This window comes from Nomascus leucogenys, chromosome 18 (assembly GCF_006542625.1).
Source record: "Nomascus leucogenys isolate Asia chromosome 18, Asia_NLE_v1, whole genome shotgun sequence".
NCBI lineage: Eukaryota > Metazoa > Chordata > Mammalia > Primates > Hylobatidae > Nomascus > Nomascus leucogenys.
In genome coordinates this window covers 62,470,123-62,494,086 of record NC_044398.1, presented here as the reverse complement: position 1 = coordinate 62,494,086, position 23,964 = coordinate 62,470,123, and the positions used below count along the sequence as shown (strand labels likewise).

The following is a 23,964-nucleotide window of genomic DNA, read 5'->3' as shown; positions in this document are numbered from 1 at the left end:
CATTTGTTCTTATATCGAAAACATTTTTTCATGTTTCAAATGTGTCACCATAAAAAATGATAGACAAGTGAGGTGACAGGTGAGTTAGCTCTATTTAATTATGCCACATTGTATATCTGTAAATATCAAAACATCATATTATACCCCATAAATGTATTCAATCATAATTTGTCAATCCAAAAAAATTAAGAATTTTTTGAAAATTTAAAACCTTTTTTTGTAATGTATAAGTTTTATTGATGTTGAAGAATATCAGATCCACTAAAAAGAAACCCATAAAGCTAATAGTTTATGCTAGGGATTGTTCTCTGGCTGTGCAGAAAAATCACTGATGAAGCATATACAGGCAAACCTCAGAGATATTATGGGTTTAATTTCTGGTCTCACAATAGAACAAATATCAAAATAAAGTGAGTCACACAAATTGTTTGGTTTCCCAGTACATATAGAAGTTATGTTTACACTGTACTATAGTCTCTTAAGTATACGATAGCATTATGTCTAAATGCACATACCTTACCTAAAAAATACTTTAAAATAGCCAGGCCCAGTGACTCACGCCTGTAATCTTTGCATTATGGGAGGCCAACACAGGAGGATCTTGAGTCCAAGAGTTTGAGACCAGCCTGGGCAACATAGGATGAACCATCTCTACAAAAAGAAAAAAGAAAAAAAAAACTGTTGCTAAAATATCACCATCATCATCTGAGCCTTCAGCAAGTTGCAATATTTTTGCTGGTGAAGGGTCTTGCCTCAGTGTTGATGGCTGTTGACTTATCAGGATCGTTGTTGCTAAAGGTTGGGGAAGCTGTGATAATTTCTGAAAACAAGACAACAATGAAGTTTGCCACATCAGTTAACTCTTCCTTTCATGAAATATTGCAGTACTCACCAAAATGTGACACAGAGACACGAAGTGAACCCAAGTTGTTAGGAAAATGGCACCACAGACTTTCTCAATGCAGGGTTACCATAAACCTTCAGTGTGTAAAAAATGCAATATTTGCAAAGTACAGTTAAAAAAAAAAAAAGCACAATAAGACAACATATGCCTTTATATCAAAATGCCCAGGTCCTGCATGGGCCTCTGCTTTAGTGGATATGTGGTAAACACAGGCAACTGCGTTTTTAATAACCTATGATGTGTTTTCAGAGTTTGGATTCACTGTCTTAGACTCACAAAACACACTATGTTCAATTTTAATATTACTTTGGAATATTTGATTTTACGTGGATTGTCTGAGTACATTTCTGTAATACAGTTCATATATCTAACCTTTTAAAATAATGGAATATCTTATAATAGTGAGTTTTCATATCTGTGAAATGTGAGAGAACTTATAAGGTAGAAGCTCTAACTTTCTTGTCTGGAAGAGGGAAAAAGGATAGGTAGAGAGTAGTTTCCATCTTTGTTTTCTAAACTATATAACATTTTTTCAGCAAATATTAGATACTACATACACATGTGCATAATGCACGCACACACACACACAGATATCAAGAATGACTCTTTAGAAACTCATAGCCATAGGTCATCTCATAGATTTTTAACCCCAATTTTGCCACCTTTCACCTTGCTATATTGTATCCTTTCTTCACATAATATTATGCAAACAGCCAAATTCTTTTGTGATGAGTCATGCCCCAGTTGGAGCATGTATGTGCCACCAACTTCTATTTCTTTAGAGACTGTGTGGACCCTTTGTCTAGAAATGCACTTGAGATCACACAGCTATGAAAATGTCTTAAGTGTTCTAATATCACATGTTTAGGGGAAATGACTCCCACTAGAACATTATAATGTATTCTTTTGTTACATGTCTTGGTCATTGTTGTGGGATTTGGAATTGTTTTACCATTTTATTATATATCACCTTACTCATGTGACATGAAAGTGACATTAATTCACTTTATTTGTAAGATGATGTACCCTTACTCATCACCATTGTAATCACCACCACAGCGATGGACACACTATTTGGTTGCTTTTAGGTTGTGGCTTGTCCTGAGGGAAACTCTTTTTCAGCCATTCATTAGCACTGTCTCTTGCCAATTAAGTAGTGACTTATTTTCAAGAGTACACAGTGGGTTGAGTGGTAAAAAATGACACTACTCAGAAAACAAAAGAAATGCAAAACAAGCCATTTAGCAGAAAGGCAGCTAGCCTTCTATATGAATTAAGCTCTGAACCCTCATTACAGCAGAGCAGAGTGAAGCAGGGCATTGGTATAATGACTAAAACAAGCCTGTACATTATTTTTATTAGAATCATGCAATTATCTGCACACGGGAAATATCAAATTCCAACATTACCTTGCTTTTGTGATCTCACACAGAGTATGGTCTGACCTGTACTCTCTCTTTGGAAGCAACTAGTCCATTACTGGAAAGCAAATAATAAACATTAATGAAGCAAGACCATAGCCTTGTGTTCTGCCATTAACAGCAGTAAATTAATTTTTTGACTTAATTGTATGTATAACTGCTTCCATAATTTCCTAATGGGATGAGGAAATGTTTGTAGATATCACTGGATCACAAATTTCTAACAGAGCTTCTTCTACAATTTGGCCTAAAAATAAATAAATAAATGCAAGCCTATAACATAGGTCTCTCCCACACCCTATGTACATATGTGTTGTCTTGCTACTTTTCTACCTTACTTAGGTATCACTGTCAACAGTTATGAGTGATAATAAATTAGTGGCTGTCACAAATGTACCTTGACTTTGGACAAACCTTGGGAATTTTATGGAATATGTTTCTTCTTTTCTTGTGTGGTGAATTTAGGTTCAGCAATGATGTGTTTTCTGGGGTTTAACCTTTTCATATTTCAGCTGGGGTAAGTCATTATCAGGTACTTTAATCATTTTGAAATCCCAAGCCTACTGGATATTCTGTTGCTATTACCAGTTCTGAGATTACCTTACACTTGGCCAATCACAGATAGGCCTCCAAATTAGAGGCCTTCTGCCTTCATCCATTATTACCCGCATCTCCAACAGTCTTCAGTTCATGGAGCCTTACTCCCAATCATAGTCTTTACCAATATTCTCTTACTCTGAACTTACACACTGTCTTAAATTTCTCTACATTTACTATGTCTGGTTTCCCTGACTTGGTGTTTTTCAAACTGTGAACCACAAACCACATGGTTCATTCAGAATGACCTAAAGTGCAGCCACCTGAGATCTACCTCAGGACCATTGAATCAGATTCTCTGGGGTCACAGGATCCAGCAATCCCACTTCTGGTTATATATCCAAAATAATTGAAAGCGGCACCTTGAAGAAATATTTGTACACCTATGATCATAGTAACGCTATTCACAACAACCAAGAGGTAGAAGCAACCCAAATGTCCATTGACAGATAAAGAGCTTAAACAAAATGTGGTTTATACATGTAATTGTATATTATACAACCTTAAAAAAGAAGGAAATTCTGTCACATGCTACAACATGGATGAACCCCAAGGACATTATGCTAAGCAAAATAAGCCAGTTACAAAAGCACAAATATTATATGATTCTACTCATGTGAAGTATTAAAACAGTCACTTTCATAGAAACAGAAAATAGAAAGGTGATTACCAAGAACTAGAGAGAAAGAGGAAATTAGTGTTTCATGTATATAGAGTTTCAGTGTTGAAAAATGAAAACAAACTGGAGATCTGTTTCATGACAGTGTAAATGTACTTAGTACTACAAAACTGTTCACTTAAAAATTGTACATCTGGCTGGGCATGGTGGCTGATGCCTGTAAGCCCAGCACTTGGGGAGGCCAAGGTGGGAGAATCACTTGAGCTCAGGAGTTTGAGACCAGCTTAGGTAACATATAGTCTGACCCTACCTCTACAAAAACAGAAAAAATTAGCTGGGCGTGGTAGCGCACATCTGTAGTCCTAGCTACTCTGCTCGAGAGGCTGAGCCCAGGAAAATCACTTGAGACAGGGAAGTTGAGGCTGCAGTGAGCCATGATCATACCACTGCACTTCAGCCTGGGTGAAAAAGAATGAGACCCTGTCTTTAAAAAACAAAACAAAACAAAACAAAACAAAACAAAAAAAAGATCTATTTTATGTACTATTTATTTATTTAGAGACAGGGTCTGGCTCTGTTGCCCAAGCTGGAGTGCAGTGGCACCATCTTAGCTCACTGCAACCTCCACCGCCCAGGCACAAGTTATCCTCCTGCCTTAGCCTCCCCTGTAGCGGGGACTACAGGGGCACACCACCACACCCTGCTAATTTTTTACTTTTTGTAGAGACAGGATTTTGCCATGTTGCTCAGGCTTGTCTCAAACTCCTGAGCTCAAGCAGTCTGCCCACTTTGGCCTCCCAAAGTGCTGGGATTGCAAGTGTGTGGAACCTTTTTTTATGTATAATTTAAAGTCACTGTGCGGGACCTTTTTTATGTACAATTTAATGTCGTGTTTAAATTTAATGTTAGGTATTTTTAGCATAATTTAAAAAAAAAAGATTCACTGAGGTGAGGCTCAGGAATTTGCATTTTAACAAGCTCGCCAGGTGATGCTGATGCAACACCAAAACTAAGCACTACTACTATAGCTAATTTCAGATTCCTTTAGGAGAGCAGTTTCTAAGATTATTCCAGGATATGTCAGAGGTTGCAAACAGGTGAAGTCTTAGTTCAGGCTGCTATAACAAAGTCACATAGACTGGGTGGCTTATAAACAATGAAATTTCTTTCTCATAGTTCCGGAAGCTGGAAGTCTGTGATCAGGGAGCCACCATAGTCAGGTCAGGTTTTGGTGAGGGCCCTCTTCAGGGTTACAGACTGCCAACTTTTTGTTGTATCCTCACATGGTAGTTAAGAGAGCTAGCTAGCTGTCTGCCGTCTTCTTAAAAGGGTGCTGTTCCTGTTCATGAGGGACCTATCCTCATGAACTAATTATCTCCCAAAGGCCCCACCACACCAAATACCATCACATTGGGATTTGGATGTCAACATATGAATTTTGAGAGCCGTACAAACATTCTGTCCATTGCAGGCGGTCTGCTGTCTTAGTCAGACATATGGACATTTTATTCTTATGAGCGTTGACATTAATTATTTATCTTTATAATTTATTAGCAAGTAATTTCTATAAAAACTGTCAGTTTCTTGCTTCTTTAAAATAATCAAAAGAACAAGTGATGCAATGCTTTTGCTCTTATATAGTAGTTGTGCCTGTCAGACACATAAACACAGCAGCCCTCTTGGTGACCACCCCACCCCATACACAGTACAGGTGCAGGCCTTCATCCCTGCCTGCTGCTAGAAGGCCTGTCAGTTTGCCACTCCTACTACATGGCATAGATAGTTTCCATCCTCTGAAACATGCCTTCCTATCTTGCTGGCATTGATCTTCTAGCTCTTTGTTCTACCCTTCGTTGGCCATTCAGGTCACAGAGTGTTAGTTGAGCACTTTCTCTACTTGAAATGTATGATGATTTTCCATTAATCATATTACAGCAAGGTAAGAGAGAGCCATACTTATCACTCATGTAATTAATTGTGTATTTCCAAGTTCCACATGCATTTTGCTTGTAAGTTTATAAAGTACCCCTTTATTTACTTAGAATATTCAGCAACTGTCTTAGATTCTTCCATTAACTTCCCACTATCTTCTCCGAGTTCTCCAACCTTCCTTCTTCATCTCTCCTTTTGTAAGAATAACATTTAGAATGTTTAATTATTAACAAGATTATAGGTTTAACAACTTTTTTAACATTAACTTTTATTAAAATCAATTTTGAATGTTCTTGATGATGTAGTCTTTCTACCTAATCGTAATCAGCGCTTCTCAAAAGTCTTATTAACCGGACATCTCTAGCATCTCCTAAGCACAAATATATACATAAGATAAGGAAAACTAGTTTTAATATCTATCTGTATATGGAACCAACTCTATCAAAAATAGTTTTAACTGTTTGTCATGGAAAATGTGAAACATAAAATGGAGAGAATACTATATTAAACTGATGGCTAATCTTATTTCATCTATTTCCTCCCTTTCACTTCCCACTCCAATATTATCTTAACCAAATTCAAACATTGTATCAATACATCTATAAATATTTTAAAGTATATCTCTAAAAGAAAAGGACTCTAAATATGACAGTAATATTAGTTTTAAAACTTTAATAGTTATTGCTTAGTAGCATCAAAATATCTAGTCATTTTCCTATTTATCGTCTCCTGTCATAATCTTATTTGGTCTCTTAGATCTCTTAGTCATTCTTAATTTGTAAGTTTTGCTCCATTCTCTCTCCTCTCTCCTTATATCTTGATTTATTTTTTCAAAGAAACCTGTAGCTCCAAGACAGCACGTGTAAGTGCTCAATCTTGGTCTCTAGATACTATTTACCATTAAAAGGAACCGGAACTTTCTGTAGTAGCAACTGATTTCAAGTTTAGAACAGAAAAAAAGCAAGATGATCCAGGAGCATCTTGTCATACCACATAGAAAAACTATTAAGGACCACAGAGTTTATATTAACAGATGCAGGAGCCACCTTGAGGAGGCTGGCACTAGCCAAAGATGGGGCAATTGAGAACCAATAAGAAAAATACCATAATAGATTGAAATACATCACGTAAGTTTAAATCCAGGAATTGATAATGATAATCAAAATTCAACAGAAGTCCTAACCTTTGGGGGATGTTAGGGAGCCAATGCGTTATTTTAAAAACTGGCTAGTAAAGAGGAAAATAAATAAATAATAGCCTATCTTTCCTATATGAACTGTATCTTAGGCCAACCAAGTGGATAAGGAGCAAGATTTTCTTAGTGTAAAGAAAGCATGATATAATTAGAGTATCATCATTTTGTTTATTTGTTTGTGAGTCTCACTCTGTTGCCCAGGCTGGAATGCAGTGATGTGATCATGGTTCACTGCAGCCTCGAACTCCTGGGCTCAAGTGATTGTCCCACCTCGGCCTCCCAAGTATCTGGGACTGGCTGTGCATGCCACCACACCTGGCTAAGTTTTTCTGTTTTTGGAAGAGACAGGGTCTTGCTATGTTGGCTAGGCTAGTCTTGAACTCCTGGGCTCAAGTGATCCTCCTACATCAGCCTCCCAAAGTGCTGGGATTACAGGTGTGAGCCACCATGCCTAGCCATCATTATTTTACAACCCCAGTAAAATTATGTAGTCAGTAATCATCAAAGGCTGCTAGTGTCATGAGAGACACCCAATATTTTGAGGTCACATCATCACCCCTCAAGTGTTCTTGCAAAAAAAAAAAAAAAAAGACTTCTTCATTGACTTGTAATGATTTTACTACTTTAGGTATATTGGCAAAGAAAAAGAGCTAGAAATTTTTTTCCTTTCTGTTTTCTCTGACATAGAAAAAAGGTAAAATTTAGGTTTATTAAAAAAGGGTAAGTTGGGCTTACTCATGAGGCAAGAACTCTCAATTAGAACAACAAACACTTTTATTTTATTATATTTTATTTTGTTTTATTTCATTTTATTTTTATTTTTTTAGATAGTCACAAGACTCTGTCACCCAGGCTGGTAGAATTCAGTGGCACGACCTTGGCTTACTGCAACCTCCACCTCCTCAGTTGAAGCGATTCTTCTGCCTCAGCCTCCCGAGTAGCTGAGACTAAAAGCATGTGCCACCATGCCCGGTTAATTTTTTTGTATTTTTAGGAGAGACAGAGTTTCACCATGTTGGCCAGGCTGGTCTTGATCGCCTGACCTCAGGTGATTTGCCCGTTTTGGCCTCCCAAAGTGCTTGGATTACAGGTGTGAGCCACCACGCCCAGCCTAGAACAACAAACACTTTTAAAATAGGCGTTTGTTTAGAGGACCTAGCTAAAGGAAAAAGTAGCTGCAAGGAACATTTAAGATAGGACCAAATGGACATCTTTGCTAGTATGTCAAGGTCTCTCAGTTAGACAACACGAAGTTGTAAATTGTATATTACCATTCCTACTAAAGTTCACAGAGAAAGAAAAAGTGGCTGCAGGGAATGTTTAGAGCATCATTATGTCTGTCCTGCTTGTGGTTGAAACAGTTACTTAACCTCTCAGCCTGTTTCTTCATCTATAATATAATGCAGATAATAACAATATCTACCTCATAGCATTATACAAGGATTAAATGAGATAATGCATTAAAGCACACATAACTCTGAATAAATGTTATCTACAATAAAATTTATTAATATTACATTATTCTTATGCCATGAGTCTCATACTTGTTCTATATGTTCAGAAAACAGAACTACAAAATAGCATAACTCAGAAAGGTTTTAGATGCTTGTTTAATAATCAAGTTGAAGTAAACTTACAAAACAGTGTTTATTTAAATAGGCATTGACAATTTCACATCAGGCTAGTCAATAGCACCTGTAATTTTTTTTTTTTAAGTCTTTGGGCCTAAAAGTGTTTTTTTTTCATCTTCACATTTATGCTGTTATCTTATTTAAAGTACATGTTTTTGTAAACACTCTTCCCTCAAACAACTAAATTGTGGGCATCTATTACATATTGGCTGCTTTACTCGTGGAATGAGCCCTCTGTGAGCTTCCTCTTCCCCGAGAAGCACCGCATCAACTGTCAACTGCAGACATAATTCATAAGGACAGACAGCCTATGTTGAGAATGTTAAATGTCTCAGTTGAGCCACTGTTTTATAATTTTATAACAGCCTAATTCCAGATGTGTATTAGGAAAATGTTCATATTCAATGGAAACTATCACTATTACAAAGCAAATTTTCTTCTTAACCTCCTGGAACCTTATGTAGCAGAGGGCTAAAACTACTCAGGTACAGCTTTTTTTCTACTTGCCTCCTGAGAACACAAACACAAACACTCATCATCATCATTACTATCATCATTTTCATTAGATGCATGGAAAAATTATTTTTATGTCATGAAGGTGAGGTACCAATATACTGTGGTTTTCTTCATGGTCTTTTTTTTTTCCTTAAGAATGTTGTTTAAAATTTTTTATCCTTGTATTGATTCACATGACTTGAAAAATCTGCTTATGAACTGTATCTTCCTGAAGCAGGCTATAAAATTCTAAGATGATTAAACCATTGCTTAAAAACCATTTCAGCTGCAACAGTGTCTATTGTATAAAGATGTCCAGACTGGTGGACAGGAACAGGGATAGATCTCCTGGGTACAGAGACCAAAGACACCACCTTGGATAAGGGAAAAAATAAGTCTCAGAGTACACCTGGCAAAGTGTCACCTGTCTTACTCTTCTTTCTCAGGTTTCCCAGGCTTAAGGAAACATAGCAAGAAAAAAGCAAACAGGAGAGGTCAGAGGAATGACTGCCTTCCTCCAGAATAATGAGCTAGGAAAGAAACCAAAGGCCTTAAGCAAGGCAATAAAATATGCGAAAAGTGGCAGGAGAGATATTTGATGACAGAGAAGACCATTGTCTCAAAACAATCTCAGACATTTAGACTGCAGATATGATTTCAGGGAAATTTAAAAACTGTGAATACAGAATTTTATTTAATTTTAAAAATTAAATTAGATGGTGATTAATTTATAAATAATTATGTTTGTGAAAAATTTTAGCAAATTTTATTACAGCCATGTGTTTATTGTTATTATTACTTTGAATTTTCTGTGGGATTTCTCCCTTCTCTTCCTTTTCCCTCTCCCATAATATATATTCTTCTGTAGTCTTGGTTTAGTTGTTTGACTGAGAAGGTTTGAAGTTTTTGAAGACTAAGATTACTGAAAAGAAAAGGGTTTTATCTCTATGGGGTACCCACATTTGCAGGACTCTGGTTATTTAGAATGTGAATTTATAACCAGGACACCATCACTCAACAAAATGTCCCAATTACCATCAAAACAAGTATGAGGAAATAAAAAACATGCTTAGTTTTTAAACTTCAACCTCACAGTGACTAAAATCATAGTCTCTATATAGATAAGAATGCAGGAAGACCCTATATAGACAAGAGTTCAGGGAGGCCAAAGAATGTTGCCCTAAATGAATGTTGCCCTGCCATACCTCTTTAGAATTCTTTGATGCATGCATTGACTGACACATTGTCAGAGTTCTGGAGCATAGGAGGAGAAGCATTCACCCTCCAGAGACTGCTCTAGACTCGATCATAACACGTCCCTCTGAAGTTTTCCTACAATCTAGTTTTCTCTGTTTTAACAACTACGGCTTAATATCATTGTGGATCAGCCATATTTAATTTATTGTTGTCTATATGACTTAAATTGTGTTAACATTATATTCTCCTCCAGGTGTCATTCTCTATATTCTACTTGTTGGGTATCCACCCTTCTGGGATGAAGACCAACACAGACTTTATCAGCAGATCAAGGCTGGAGCTTATGATGTATGTAATAACTATTTATATCACTTTAGATGAAGGTTTGTCTTTTCCTTGTTGACCAAGAGCCAGATCTTTTCATTTTTCTTTTAACCATAATTTTACCACTTTCTCATATTATTTCCCTCTCTCTTAAGGAAAGGGAGAAAGAAATGCAGCGTATGTATTCAGTTTATGTTTCCTTTTAACTCACTGTCTCCTAAGATTGAAAGAAAAGCCATGTGAAGTCTCTGAGGAAGAACTTTGTCAAAATACTTGGATCTTAGTGCATTTTAAAAACATAAAAATTAAAATATTTCTGCCATAGAAATGATTATTGCCTATTTAGTTGAATTATATTCTCAAATATCTATCACATAATTTTGCGTTATATACCAACAATACTTTGCTGTGATCACATATCAAATAGAACATTATCCCACTATACCAGTCTCTGGGTTTTGTTTTTTGTTTTTGTACTGTTTGGGATACTATGCAAGCTTTCATTTGAAGAATGAGTTTCACAATTGAAAAATTTGAAAATCATAATTCTAATATATTTAATTTATAATTAAAATATTTGAAAGTAGATATATATATATATATATATACATTCGTAAATTAAGTTCAGAATCTGAAGAGGAAGGCTTTATCTACTCTTTCTCTTTGTGGCTTAACTTTGTGTTTATGATATAATTTGCTCTCCTTTGATACATATTCTTGTAAATATGATTTACCACTTTCTCTGGTTTCCCCTCATACAGCCCTATGGAAATCCATGTGCAGGGTCTGGGCATGCTTTCCATGTGTTATTAAGTAGAGTAACTACGTAGTAGCAATTTTGGGTTCGCCTTTTGTGCACAAATTGAAAGCTCAATGTGAAAGTGAGAGGAGAAAATATAAAATGTCTGTATTATATTCTGTCATGTCTCATGAACTCTTCAATGCATTTCTGATAAAATTTTCTATTTAGATGGATGTGTGTGTCAGTTAGCAAGAATTTAAAATGTATATTCTTTGAATTTCGAATCATTGCATTATTCCTAGACTAGTAATTGGAACAAATTATTATTTACATGGCAACAGCTAGCACATTCACCATCTTTACAGACTAGAACCAGCCCCTCTCTGTGCAGACATAGCCCTGAAAATGCACTGCTTGGTATACCTAGAGGAATGCTTTCATGAAAATTAGAGAACTGAGGAAAATGTTCACCTTTCTTCATGCTGAACCTACGCCTCATTTGCTATCAGAAGACCTGTACAACATTAAGAAACAACCTCGTGTGTTTCTTTAGTAGCTCCTAATAGTTAGCAAGCTTTTACAACTGCCAAAGATAAGCTTCAGGAATTAAAAAATGACAATTGTTAAGCTGGCAAAAGTCACAGGTATTAGAGTCAATATCATTTTTCTCATGCTTTCTTTTGCCAGTGAGTCACAAGTTCCCCATTTTAAAACTACTAAAAATAGACTAATTTAATTCCATGACACAGTGACAATGGCTTTGTTTTTCAAGATTGTCCATAAAAATTCATGAATTGGGAAAATAACCCGATATTCTATCATTTTGCAACTAATGTGGTATAAATTTCCCTTCGTCGTTGAAGGACAGTATTTCTTCTAAATATGCTAATCATGTAAAAGTAAGTTAAGTAATTATCAGTACAAAAAATAACGTAAAGAAAGAAGTAGCTTTCTTTTTTTTTTTTTTTTTTTTTTTTTGAGACAGAGTCTTGCTCTGTCGCCCAGGCAGGCTGGAGTGCAGTGGCGCGATCTCGGCTCACTGCAAACTCTGCCTCCCGGGTTCACGCCATTCTCCTGCCTCAGCCTCTCCGAGTAGCTGGGACTACAGGTGCCCGCCACCACGCCCAGCTAATTTTTTTTATTTTTTTTTTTAGTAGAGACAGGGTTTCACCGTGGTCTCGATCTCCTGACCTCGTGATCTGCCTGCCTCGGCCTCCCAAAGTGCTGGGATTACAAGCATGAGCCACTGCGCCCAGCCAGAAGTAGCTTTCTTATATAGTCTTAATATAAAAAGTATTAGTAATGGGAAGTTATAAGGTTTGATTACTTTCATATACTTTGGTGAAATTTGTAATTGGGCAGATTAAACTTCTTGAAGCTCCTTGCTGAAGCTCCTGTAGTCTCAGATTCTTCTCACTACAGCACTCCAAGTAGCCATGGAGTATTAAAATGTATTTACCATATGTGATATGCAGCTCAGTACCTATGTTGGTCCCTTCTCAGATACTCTTTAATGTATATAGTTGTCTACATAGAGGGGGAGAATAGATCTAAATGATTTTATTTATTTTAGATACAATTTAACTTATATAAAAAGTAAATTTATGAAGAAATTCACTACTTGAGGGAATGATTCATGTAGTTAACTCTTCCCTGTTTGATTGAGTGTGTCTATTTGTTAAACTTTTTATAAATTTATATTTTTGAAGTTTCCATCACCAGAATGGGACACGGTGACTCCTGAAGCCAAAGACCTCATCAATAAAATGCTTACTATCAACCCTGCCAAACGTATCACAGCCTCAGAGGCACTGAAGCACCCATGGATCTGTGTAAGTAAAACTTCTACAAAACTTCAAGAGCTAAAATAAAAAATAAGCTCTCTTTTAATATATTTTTTATGGAATTAAAATAGCTTTGCAAAAAGAGATGAAACTCAGAATAAATGAATTTTTGACTCGAGGTGTTTAAGAAAATGAATTTTATGATGGTGAAAAAATGCAGTTTTCAGTAGCAAAGTCTGAATTGCATAGATTCTTAAATAAATATTGCTTGCAGTAACAAAAGGAATGAATATTCTCCATATCAATTATTGACAATACTCATGAACAAGGTTAAGAAAATAACACCAAAATTAAATGTGTCCCAGAAGAAAAGATTGAACAAAGTTCAATTATTTATCATTAGGCAACTTTAGAAACAAGTGTGAAGTTTGGCAGGTGAGAGTAGAGTTTTAGTGGCATAAAAGAATGGCCGTAGTAGTCTGAATATATTTTAGAAATATTAAGAAAAATAGTGTGAAACTTGAGGGGGATCTGGAGACTTAAGTAAATTTCTGAATGTGTCAAATGCTAAGGTGATAAATGTGTCACTAAGTAAATGAAAAGCAGCCCAATCGAAATGTGATTGAAGACATTAAAATAAAGATAATTTGAGAAATTATTAATATTCATTTCTATACTTTCTGCTTTTGTTCTGTTTTGTTTTGAGACAGAGTCTTGCTCTTAGTGCCCAGGCTGGAGTGCAATGGCACGATCTTGGCTCACTGCAACCTCCGCCTCCCAGGTTCAAGCAATTCTCCTGTCTCAGCCTCCCGAGTAGCTGGGATTACAGGTGCCCACCACCACGCCCAGCTAATTTTTGTATTTTTAGTAGAGATGGAGTTTCACCATGTTGGCCAGGCTGGTCTCGAACTCCTGACCTCGTGATCCGCCCGCCTCGGCCTCCCAAAGTGCTGGAATTACAGGCGTGAGCCACCGCCCCTGGCCCATTTCTATACTTTCTATACATCAGTGTTGCATCTTGGTCACAAGTAGTCTTGGCAAAACCAAAATTTTATTTTTAGGTAACTTTGGCAATTGAATACTTAGAAGTTGATCATGCAGGTGCAGCACCATTAATAAATATTTGATGAAGTCAGGGACATTATTATACTTAGTGTGTTTTAAATATTCTCAATTAAGTTACTTTTTATCCTCTTCTTCTAGCAACGTTCTACTGTTGCTTCCATGATGCACAGACAGGAGACTGTAGACTGCTTGAAGAAATTTAATGCTAGAAGAAAACTAAAGGTAAGAAATTTTACATTTTTGTGGGGAGGTAGATTTGGCAGACTAAGAAGTGAAATACTGTGTGAGGAAAATAACTTCTAGCAAAGGCTTTCAATTATGTAGACCTCAGTACTCTCATTATTCTTTTTTGGGGTCTTGGGAAATGGAATACACACCAGAATCAAAACTATGGTGAAAAGCTAGAATCATCCTGGCAACACATGCTGTGGATCCTTCCTTCAGTGGAAAACAGCTGTGCAATTTGATAATCAGAATCTGGCCCGCACATGAGGGCCGTCCCAGCATCATGAGAGACAAAGGCCTTTGACTCTCAGGAAACCAAAAAACAAAAACAAACAATCAAAAATCCCCTAACTGAAAGTAGGGCCGGGAAAAGATTTGTTATCAAAGACTCTATATTTGTTAGGTCCAGGATTTGCATAGGCAACACTGACTTTTGTGTTCTAATTTTTTTCACAGGGTGCCATCTTAACAACTATGCTGGCTACAAGGAATTTCTCAGGTACATGCATTGAGAACTCTGCTTCTTATCCCTTGGTTTTCTTTTTAAGTAGTCTCTGCTTTTTTGTCTCTGGAATTTTAAAAATCTAATAATTAGAAAAGCCTCATTGTTCAGGGGTGGCAAATGTGTGGCACAGATTCCTTCTACACCTGTGGCTGCCATTAGCAGTCTACCTGGGTGCTGTCTGCTGCCGAGCCTCCGTGACTGCACCCTTCACAAGAGTGCTTCTGGCAGCTCTGGCCACCGGTCAGTGCTGGTGCAGGACTAGCCTCATCTATCAAATGCTGGGGTGTGCATGAGTTGTGGAAATAAATACTCTGTCATTTACGATCTCAGCGTTTCAAACCTAGAATTTATTACTGATATTTCATAAAGTAATAACTTTGAATAAGTTATTTTTGGTCTCATTTTCATAGGGAATCCTAGTATGCAAGATTTTTAAAATAAGACCATTATTGGCCGGGCACGGTGGCTCACGCCTGTAATCCCAGCACTTTGGGAGGCCGAGGCAGGTGGATCACAAGGTCAAGAGATCGAGACCATCCTGGCCAACATGGTGAAACCCCGTCTAATACAAAAATTAGCTGGGTGTGGTGGCGCGTGCCTGTAGTCCCAGCTACTTGGGAGGCTGAGGCAGGAGAATCACTTGAACCAGGGAGGTGGAGGTTGTAGTGAGCAGAGATCGCGCCACTGCACACCAGCCTGGCGACAGAGCGAGACTCCGTCTCAAAAAAAAAAAAAAAAGACCATTATTGAGGAACCCAGTTCTCTTAGACCTAAGTTCATTCAAAAGTATAGTATTTTCTTGGTGTACTATAAAAGTGATTACAACTGTCAAAGGTATCTAACTCAAGAATTTACAGAGCACCTTGCACTCAGTACTATCAGAGCATAATAAATGTTCCTCAAAATGATTCCATGGTAAAAATAAGTAAGTTTGTTAAATAATAGGCTTAAAGAAGCCAAACCATTTCTTTATTGTAAGTGTCACTCTCTAAAAGTGGAGATAAAGTATATATTACTCCAAGAAATTACTTGAGTTTTGCAACCTCCTTCTTTGATAGATTATCTCAAAGGACCAGGTTCCCAAAAGTCAAATCTTGTTCAATGCTAAGCAGTCTTATGTAGGGGGAAGGACTGGAGCAGCAATTAAGCTGCACTTGGTAACCTTTGGCCCTTTAGACTTGGAACACTTGTCAGTCAAAAATACTACCAGTTTAGATACGGTTTACAGTTTGATACGGTTTACAGTTTAGATATGGTTTACAGTTTGGATACGGTTTACATAACAGTGATCTGCAGCATCAAACTATCCAGCTATTTTTTCAATTCTTTATTTTATTTTCTGCTACATACTTAGCCTGGGTGTTATAGTGTTATCAGGTAATAATCCATCATATCATTATTAAATGCTCTTCAACCAATATCTAGTTATTATTTACAACCGCATTAAGTGGTCACCTTTCTCCTCACCTTTGCAGTTTGTTACAAATAATGGGAAACCATAAGAGGCCTTTCAAAGGCTGTTAAAAAATAAGAACAGTAGTACAATGAATAATGCTACGAATTGAGGGACTGTGTTGGCCAGTTGTATGTATTTTGTCCAATTCGTTTAGTGTAATAATACCTTGTTGCTGCCTTTGTCAAGTTACCTGTTTCATAAACAGTTGATTAATATAGTTGACATTTGTATGGGTGAGTCAATGCCATCTCATTAAATATTAATTCATATATACGATATTCAAATAAACTTCAACGTGGCCCAGTAATTAGTGAATCATGAAAAGGTAGAGTGATTTATATAGCATAAATTGTTAATGGCAAACTAACCCAAACTTTAAAAAATCTTCACATTTAAAATTGTACATTTTGTTGAAGTGTTAAATACATTCTTGGGCATAAGTTGGGCCTTTATTAATGTATGTACCCATATATAGAAGCTTTTTGTTTACCTCACAGTTTCCTTTTCATCATCATGTAAACTAAAAACTCATGACTAATATGTGAATTTTATATTGTTTCTGAATGTCTTAGCATGAAAAAGCAATTTTTTTATCCATCACTTCAAAATCAACTGAATAACATTAGACCCAGTTACAACATCTTGTACTTGATACTGCATTTTAGTTTTGAGTATTTTATTCATCCTATTTCATTGCCAAACATGCTCTTTAAAGTAATTTGTCCATAAGTATATGGTTATAAAGTTGTTTTTATTTTTTCTTTTCTCCCTTTATGTGGAATGTATTTCTTGTGAGGTAAGGTGAATAGTAACCAAAAGGGACATTTCTGCATCTCCCAGGCCAAATCCCTGCTTACCCTGAATCATCGTCTTCTCTTTGCTTGCTATTGCAATTTCAATTATTCTGAGTTTGCTTTCTAACCTATTAACTGCCACAGGATTGATTTAATACTGCTTTTTAGCTCCAGGCAAACAATATAATAGCTAAGGCAACTATTTCTTACAATCTCAATTAATAATAAATTAATAGCTTTGTTGCTAAAGATTAATGAAGTTAACATTTTTGTATCTTTTAAGTAAATTTAAAAATATACCAATATGATATTGAAATAATGCCCCAAATCAATGAATGTCAGGAAATTACATGTTCATGCAGTTCTATTCTAGCTAGGTATTTCCACTTTCAAAGCCAAATTCTATTCTGATATACTTAAATAAGTATATGTAATTAATATTAAATGAAAGCATAAGTGTGTATCATGTCCTGCATATTTGTGAATGTTCTACACTTGGTGTACTAATTGTCATTGACAGACAGTTATATTATCTGTTCACTGTGTATATACACGTTCCTTAGTAGATTTTTTTGAAAGGATGACTTCACCTTTTAATATACTCAAGAAGTTTAGTAACAGAAGGAATGTTAAAAGCTCCCTGCCAAGAAAAATGAAGTTTCACATAAGACCATATGCTTTAAGATTTCTCTAATTTCGTTGAAGATTTTATTCTGGTTTTATGTTGTCTCAAATTTTATGATTTTTACTTTTTCATTGTGAAGGCTTTTGTTTATGAAGCCTTTGTATTCTGATTTTAATGTATGAAAGAATACATAGTGCCATTTTTTTAGAGATCATGTGCTAAACATTTTAAAAATTTGCTCTAGGCCAATAATATGCCATTTTATTTAAATAGTAATATTTTTTGTAAAACCAAATTGTCTGACTAGAAAAATGTAATGAAGATGTTATTTAGCCAGAGCAAATTTTACAAATGAGTTTTCAACCTCTAGAAAGAGGGGCTTAAATGGCAGAACTGACATGGTCACCATATGTGGTGTGAATGAACATGTAATACAATCTGTCAGCTGATGTCCACAGACTGAATTCAACTTTCTGGATTACAAAAGGATAGTCCAGTTAAAGTTCCAGTATCCTTTTCACATCCAACAGTGAAATAAAGTCCAATAAACACAACTGGCAAAGTATTCAATTATATGCAACGAACTACCCTTTAGTTCTAAATTTGCTGTGGCAAACCAAGAAAAGTGATACTGTATTTCAATGTCCTGTAAGCTCGCGCTCATCAGTGTGACGTTGATAACTTGCCGTATGTTGGCCATAACTCAGCAAAGGTGGTAGAAGGAGACAATAACCTGACTGCTTTGTTGTCTGGCTGTGGGCTTCTATGGATAACTCACTAAACTGATTTTACTCTCATTTTACAGCAGCCAAGAGTTTGTTGAAGAAACCAGATGGAGTAAAGGTAAGTTAAACAGATGCCCCTAATCCATTTCTGACTTTCAGATGCTGGATAATCTTTAAATGTTAAATATAATTCCTAAGTCTTTGCAAGTTCTATTATTTATTGTTTCTGATAAAGGTTGCAGGTTGAAATATCAAATGATTTAATATACAAAGATGACTAACATTTATACCAAGAAAAGCTGTATTTCTTCTATTGGATTATATATGAAATAGTCATGAAAAAATAATGTTGTTATACAATATAGAGTTCCTATAGAAATTAAATGTCTTAATCTCTCTGATTTACTACAGTTCCAAACTACCATGGTGACCTAAAAGTCTGTAAAAAACAAATGCTTTTCCAAATAATTATGCTGCATACGTGAAGGCCACTGAAGTATATAGCCTGAAAAATACTCATATTTGGGTATGGAAAATAGAATGTCAAATGTCTAAATTAATCTGCTTAGGCAGTTTTTATAAAGATCTTAATTATTCCTTGTTTCTGTCATAAGGTGTTGAGATATATTCAAGATGAATGATCTGAACAAATATTGGAAAAATCTTGCAAGAAAAATAACAGCAGGATATTTTTACTTTCTGGCTTTCTAAACAAAATAATACAGTTTCTTTCCTACTGATTGTATTTTGTTTCAAGGGAATTTACTCTTGTTGGAATGTAATCTCATGTTGCATAATGATGTTTGTTACCTTTTCAGAGTAACACCTAAATGTTTTATTTCTTTAATCCTTTTCTTTCTCTTCCAAGGACAGATGCATACATTCTTCATCAACACTTCAACGTTCTTGGGAATTAATTAATTTTCTAACATTTGAATTTGACCCAAAGTCAGGTGGTCAGTTCATATTGAAAACATAGAAAATCATTTGTCACTTTAAATGTTCATGCTCAGTCATTTCTTTACCACCTGTCTGTGTGCAACTTGGAAATTTCTGGAGCACTGATGACTATGCATTTGTGATTTCCTTTAGGATGCCATTTCCATTTACCAATTGCTTTCCTCAGCCTGCAATTTTATCTTCATTCTGATTAGTTTATTCCATTTAGATTTTAAGAATGATAGTTGATGACTGCCTTTTTCCCAATGTTACAATAGTAGAAATGTGGTATCTTACATTTTCCAAATATTTTCTTCTCCTGGGCTTTCCTGTACCGTTCAGTGACTGAGAGCTCACAGTTCCTATTGAGATATTTATTTTCATTACTATCCTTACATAGAACGCATTTCCAGAACTTTTTCCTTCCATTCAACTTATAGCTCCTCTTTAAAAACAAAATTATTCTATATTCCATGCTTTGATACTCTAAATCCAACCGGTCATATTTTTTTTTCTTTTCCTTTCTCTTTGACTGGTCAATTCAGAAAAGGAAGTCCAGTTCGAGTGTTCAGATGATGGTGAGGATCTATCTGCCAGATTTCTCCTCCTGTGAAAATTCACACTTAGGAATAAAAGTCTTATTTACCTAAGATAGTGTAAGTGGAGAGGGTGTAGGACCATTACAGGTCAGTGTTAATCAACTATCAAAACACGGTACTCCTCTTACCTATTACATTGTTTTTCTCTGAAATTGAATTTGTTAAACATGTAGATAGTTACATTAACAGGTTTGCTCTTTTACAAAGTCAATTTTCTCTTTGAAAATAAAAAGACCATGACAGAATGAATGTCTGTATAGTGATAAGTAAAAACAAACAAACAAAAAACTATGTTTTTTTTTTAATGCTCTTCATGGTTGCTAAAATAGGAGTGATTTATAGGACACCATAATACATTCACCATGGAGTTTATAAAGGTGTGAAAGTGATCTTACAATGTACCAATCCTAGTTAAGTACTTTTAAAGGAAATGTTTATTAACCTTCAAACAATAAATTTAACACCTGAGAAATAGGAATATCTTGCCCATGCCTCATAAGAGTAATTCAGTGCATCATACAATTATCTGATTTAATTATTTGATTCATGATTTTTTGAAAAACACCCTGCTTATATTAACATAAAATAATTATATCACACAAAAGTGCCAGAGTTTTTGTATTTTTAAAAGACATCTATGGGCCAGGAGCGGTGTCTCACACCTGTAATCCCAGCACTTTGAGAAGTTGAGACAGGCGGATTGCCTGAGGTCAGGTTCGAGACCAGCCTGGCCAACATGGTAAAACCCCATCTCTACTAAAAAAAAAAAAAAAACACAGAAATTAGCCGAGCATGGTGGCCATACCTGTAGTCCCAGCTACTGGGGAGGCTGAGGCAGGAGAATCGCTTGAACCCAGAAGGGAGAGGTTTCAGTGAGCCGAGATCACGCCATGGCACTCCAGCCTGAGCAATAAGAGTAAAACTCCGTCTCAAAAAAAAAAAAAGACATTTGTGGTTGAACCCATACTTTATATTTGACCCTTTGAAAAGAACGTCTTCTCGCCTTTTGCTTAGAAATTCTCCTATTATTTTTCAATAAATTAATATTATAAATACCTGCAAAAGATTTTCCATAGGAAAAAAATCATTTAGTTAGTCTTTACATTAACAAAAAAGCTTTAACTGCATATTAAACATGACCAAAAGTGTGGTTGAGGCACATATTCATTTAACTCATGTTTCCCATACCTAACAATAAAGAATGGCTCACCCAGACAGAATAGCCTTCATCTGGAAGAGATGATGGTGTGTGTATGCTGTGTATCTGTATGTGAATGTGTATAGGTGTGTGTGTGTGGGGGGGGAACATGTGCACTTGTACAGATTAAGTTTGTGTGCACAGGTGTGCAAGTGGGACATTTTCACTAAAATAAAGCCGTTCTTGGCAACCACATCCTAGAAAAAAAGTCAAGTATCATATTTCAAAATAGAAATAAAAGTATCTCAGAATATTTCTTTCATTTGCATTCATCGATATAAACTAAATATAGCATATTAAATACATGTGGTGCTTTAACCATAAGTGCCCCTGTTCATTTGACAGGAAGCCAGCTGTGTTTTGCCCAGCACGTTTCCCGAATAGGAAATTATTCGTGTGTGCATCCCTCCCCTTTTCTCACGTACCCTGAACTAACATAAATACTGAATTTTGATCCCTCTTTAATAGACTTTTTACCTCTTATCTCTTTGGCTCTTGCACAAATATCATGTTAAATTCTGTGCACTTTGATTTAAAGGAAAGAAAAGGTTTCAACTATCTGGAGAATATAGATTGATGACAACATTTATAGAATTTTCCAGTAAAGGAAAGTTTAGAAGTTTTCTCATCCTTTCCTGCGGGTCAAGCAGCACAGTGTCACAACTTATTGTAAAAATAATGATACCGGTAATCAGACAAAAGGGAATAAGAAGAAAGGAAAAATGTTACATATTTAAATTAATTTATGTTACTTTCTATCTTCCTCTCAATACTAGTTTTGACAGGATATACAGTTATCAGGTATAGACTTCCAGAAAACCCAAACAATTAAACTGGTGTCACCACTTGAAATGCTCATTTGATACTCATTTATTTTATATAGTATATGTTTCTCTTTATATCCTTATGTGTCTTTATATTAAAATCATGGAGGTATATTCCTTTAGAAAATAATAAATAAAATACCTAGATAATATAGTGTAAGAAAATGAACGTTACCTTACATTTTTGTTTGAGAACCATAATGTAAGTTGTCACACATGAGTTTAAAAGAATGTTGATTATTATTTTTTAGTCCTTGATTCTTAGTGCGCCCACTCAGTTGTAGTTTCTGGTTGCCACATGTCTACAAAGAGTCCTCTCTGTGGACTGTTAGAACACTTATTGACCCTCTAAGTTGCTTTTACCACGCAGCTTCCACAGTGGTAATGATATATTCTTTAAAGTCAAATCCAGTTATGTTAAAGCAAAGGAATGATATTACCAAATATATTCTGCAGTGATAGCAGTAGCACATTGACAGAAAATGTAGTATTTTCCTCTTACACAACTGTAAAAATTGAAGTCCTTTTACATTCAACATAAAAAGTTTGATTTCCCCACTAATAATTGAAGATGTAATTTTTAAAGGAGATCTACACTTGTCATTTTTAAAAGCTATTGTGACACCAGCATTTTCTCAGAAGATCTAAATTTTAATTGCATAATTTAATTGCTCCTAAGCAAAGTAATGCTGGATCCCCAGAGAAAGATGGTCTATGTGTGACTTCAGGCTCAAGAATAAAATGAGGGAAGAAAGAAATATATTTATAACTGTGAACAATTGGAAGCTTGGAAACAGAATCCAACTTGAAGAGTATGAGAACGGTTATATTCATTTCATACTCTGAAACCTGATTGGAGCTCCATTGAAGCAGCTCTTTGTTTGCTAAGGTGGCATAGCAACAGCAGACACGTCTGTTTTCTCATTGCACCATCACGGACATGGTCCAGCCTGTATGTGACCATCGGAGACTAGCGATCATCATTCCTGTCAGTCATCACCATGTCTTTCACGTTCATCTTCAGTGGCTCTTTATCTTCATGTCTACATCTCCATGTAGACATGCTGCGTCTAGAGACATTGGCTACCAAGGGGTTTAAGGCATCTCTGTTTCTATTTTCTGCATACCCACAGATAAACAACAAAGCCAACGTGGTAACCAGCCCCAAAGAAAATATTCCTACCCCGGCGCTGGTATACCTGGACTCTTTGTAACCCTTCTTAAGTTCTTTACATTTTTTTTCTTTTGTGATTTCTCTCATTTGCTTTCACTATATAGATACATATATATAAATATTTTATTTCGTTGGGTGTTGGGTTTTTTGTTTTTTCTTTTTATTTTGCTTTCTACGATATGACAAAGTTCATTTCTTTTGGGTTTTTTTTTGGTTAAGTTAGTTGTGAAGCAGTGTGTTCTAACATGAGATTATCTCATTTCATTGTTGAACATTGTACTGATAGCTGTGGTCTCTGTAGTTGGAATTATTGCATGCTGCATTCAAAATACAGTGCTTTGGTTGCTCTTAGCTCTTCTGATGATGATAGTTCTAGATTATGCAAACAATGGTTTCTTCTTTTCATGATGCAAATGCTGACATCAAGGAGAGCTAATGGGATTGTTGCTAGACAACATAAAAGTAGACCTTATTCAGAGTTCTCGTTTCCCTCTTACTAAAACACAACAGGGCTTTGTAAGACTTCACTTTCTGAGATAAAGAGGCACTGGATAATTTAGAGCTTTCCGTTTATTATGTTTTAAATTAAATTTTCACTGTTTCACTTTAATCCAAAGAATGAAATTGCAAAGAATAGAGCTTTGAATTATCAGTGGAAACCAGTTATGTCTATCTCAATCAAATCCACACAATTAACAACTAAATTAGTCTAACACTTTGAGATGGTATTATGTTAAAATTCAGAATTTGAATACTGTCATTCAGTGATCTCTGAGTTCCATAACATTTTCCCTAAACTATTTCATATTTTGATTTATGATTTTCAGAAATGTTTTTCAATTATTTGCTGTTCTCGTACTGTTATTCTAAATAAATTTAAAAATGTTAGGGAATCATTTCACTTGAGTTAACCATGAGGCTCCATTTGACACATCAAGATAGCAGGTTATCTACTAGTAAAAAACAATGTTGGCCGGGCGCGGTGGCTCACGTT

General features: G+C 35.7%; 1 protein-coding gene across 33 annotated transcripts in view; it reads left to right on the top strand.

Annotated features, from left to right (window-relative positions):
* The window catches only part of CAMK2D (calcium/calmodulin dependent protein kinase II delta), a 320,978-nt gene that overhangs the window by 239,667 nt on the left and 57,347 nt on the right, over window positions 1-23,964 (top strand). For 10 of the 33 annotated variants that reach the window (XM_003269329.4, XM_030798878.1, XM_030798874.1 and 7 more), the window contains exons 9-13: window positions 10,245-10,339; window positions 12,767-12,889; window positions 14,045-14,128; window positions 14,588-14,630; window positions 18,317-18,354. In XM_003269329.4, coding sequence (XP_003269377.1) covers window positions 10,245-10,339; window positions 12,767-12,889; window positions 14,045-14,128; window positions 14,588-14,630; window positions 18,317-18,354 — 383 coding nt within the window. Of the gene's footprint in view, window positions 1-10,244; window positions 10,340-12,766; window positions 12,890-14,044; window positions 14,129-14,587; window positions 14,631-18,316; window positions 18,355-19,720; window positions 19,754-22,929; window positions 22,990-23,964 lie in introns of all 33 variants that reach the window. The other 23 variants (XM_030798877.1, XM_030798865.1, XM_030798876.1 and 20 more) reach the window with 5 other exon arrangements.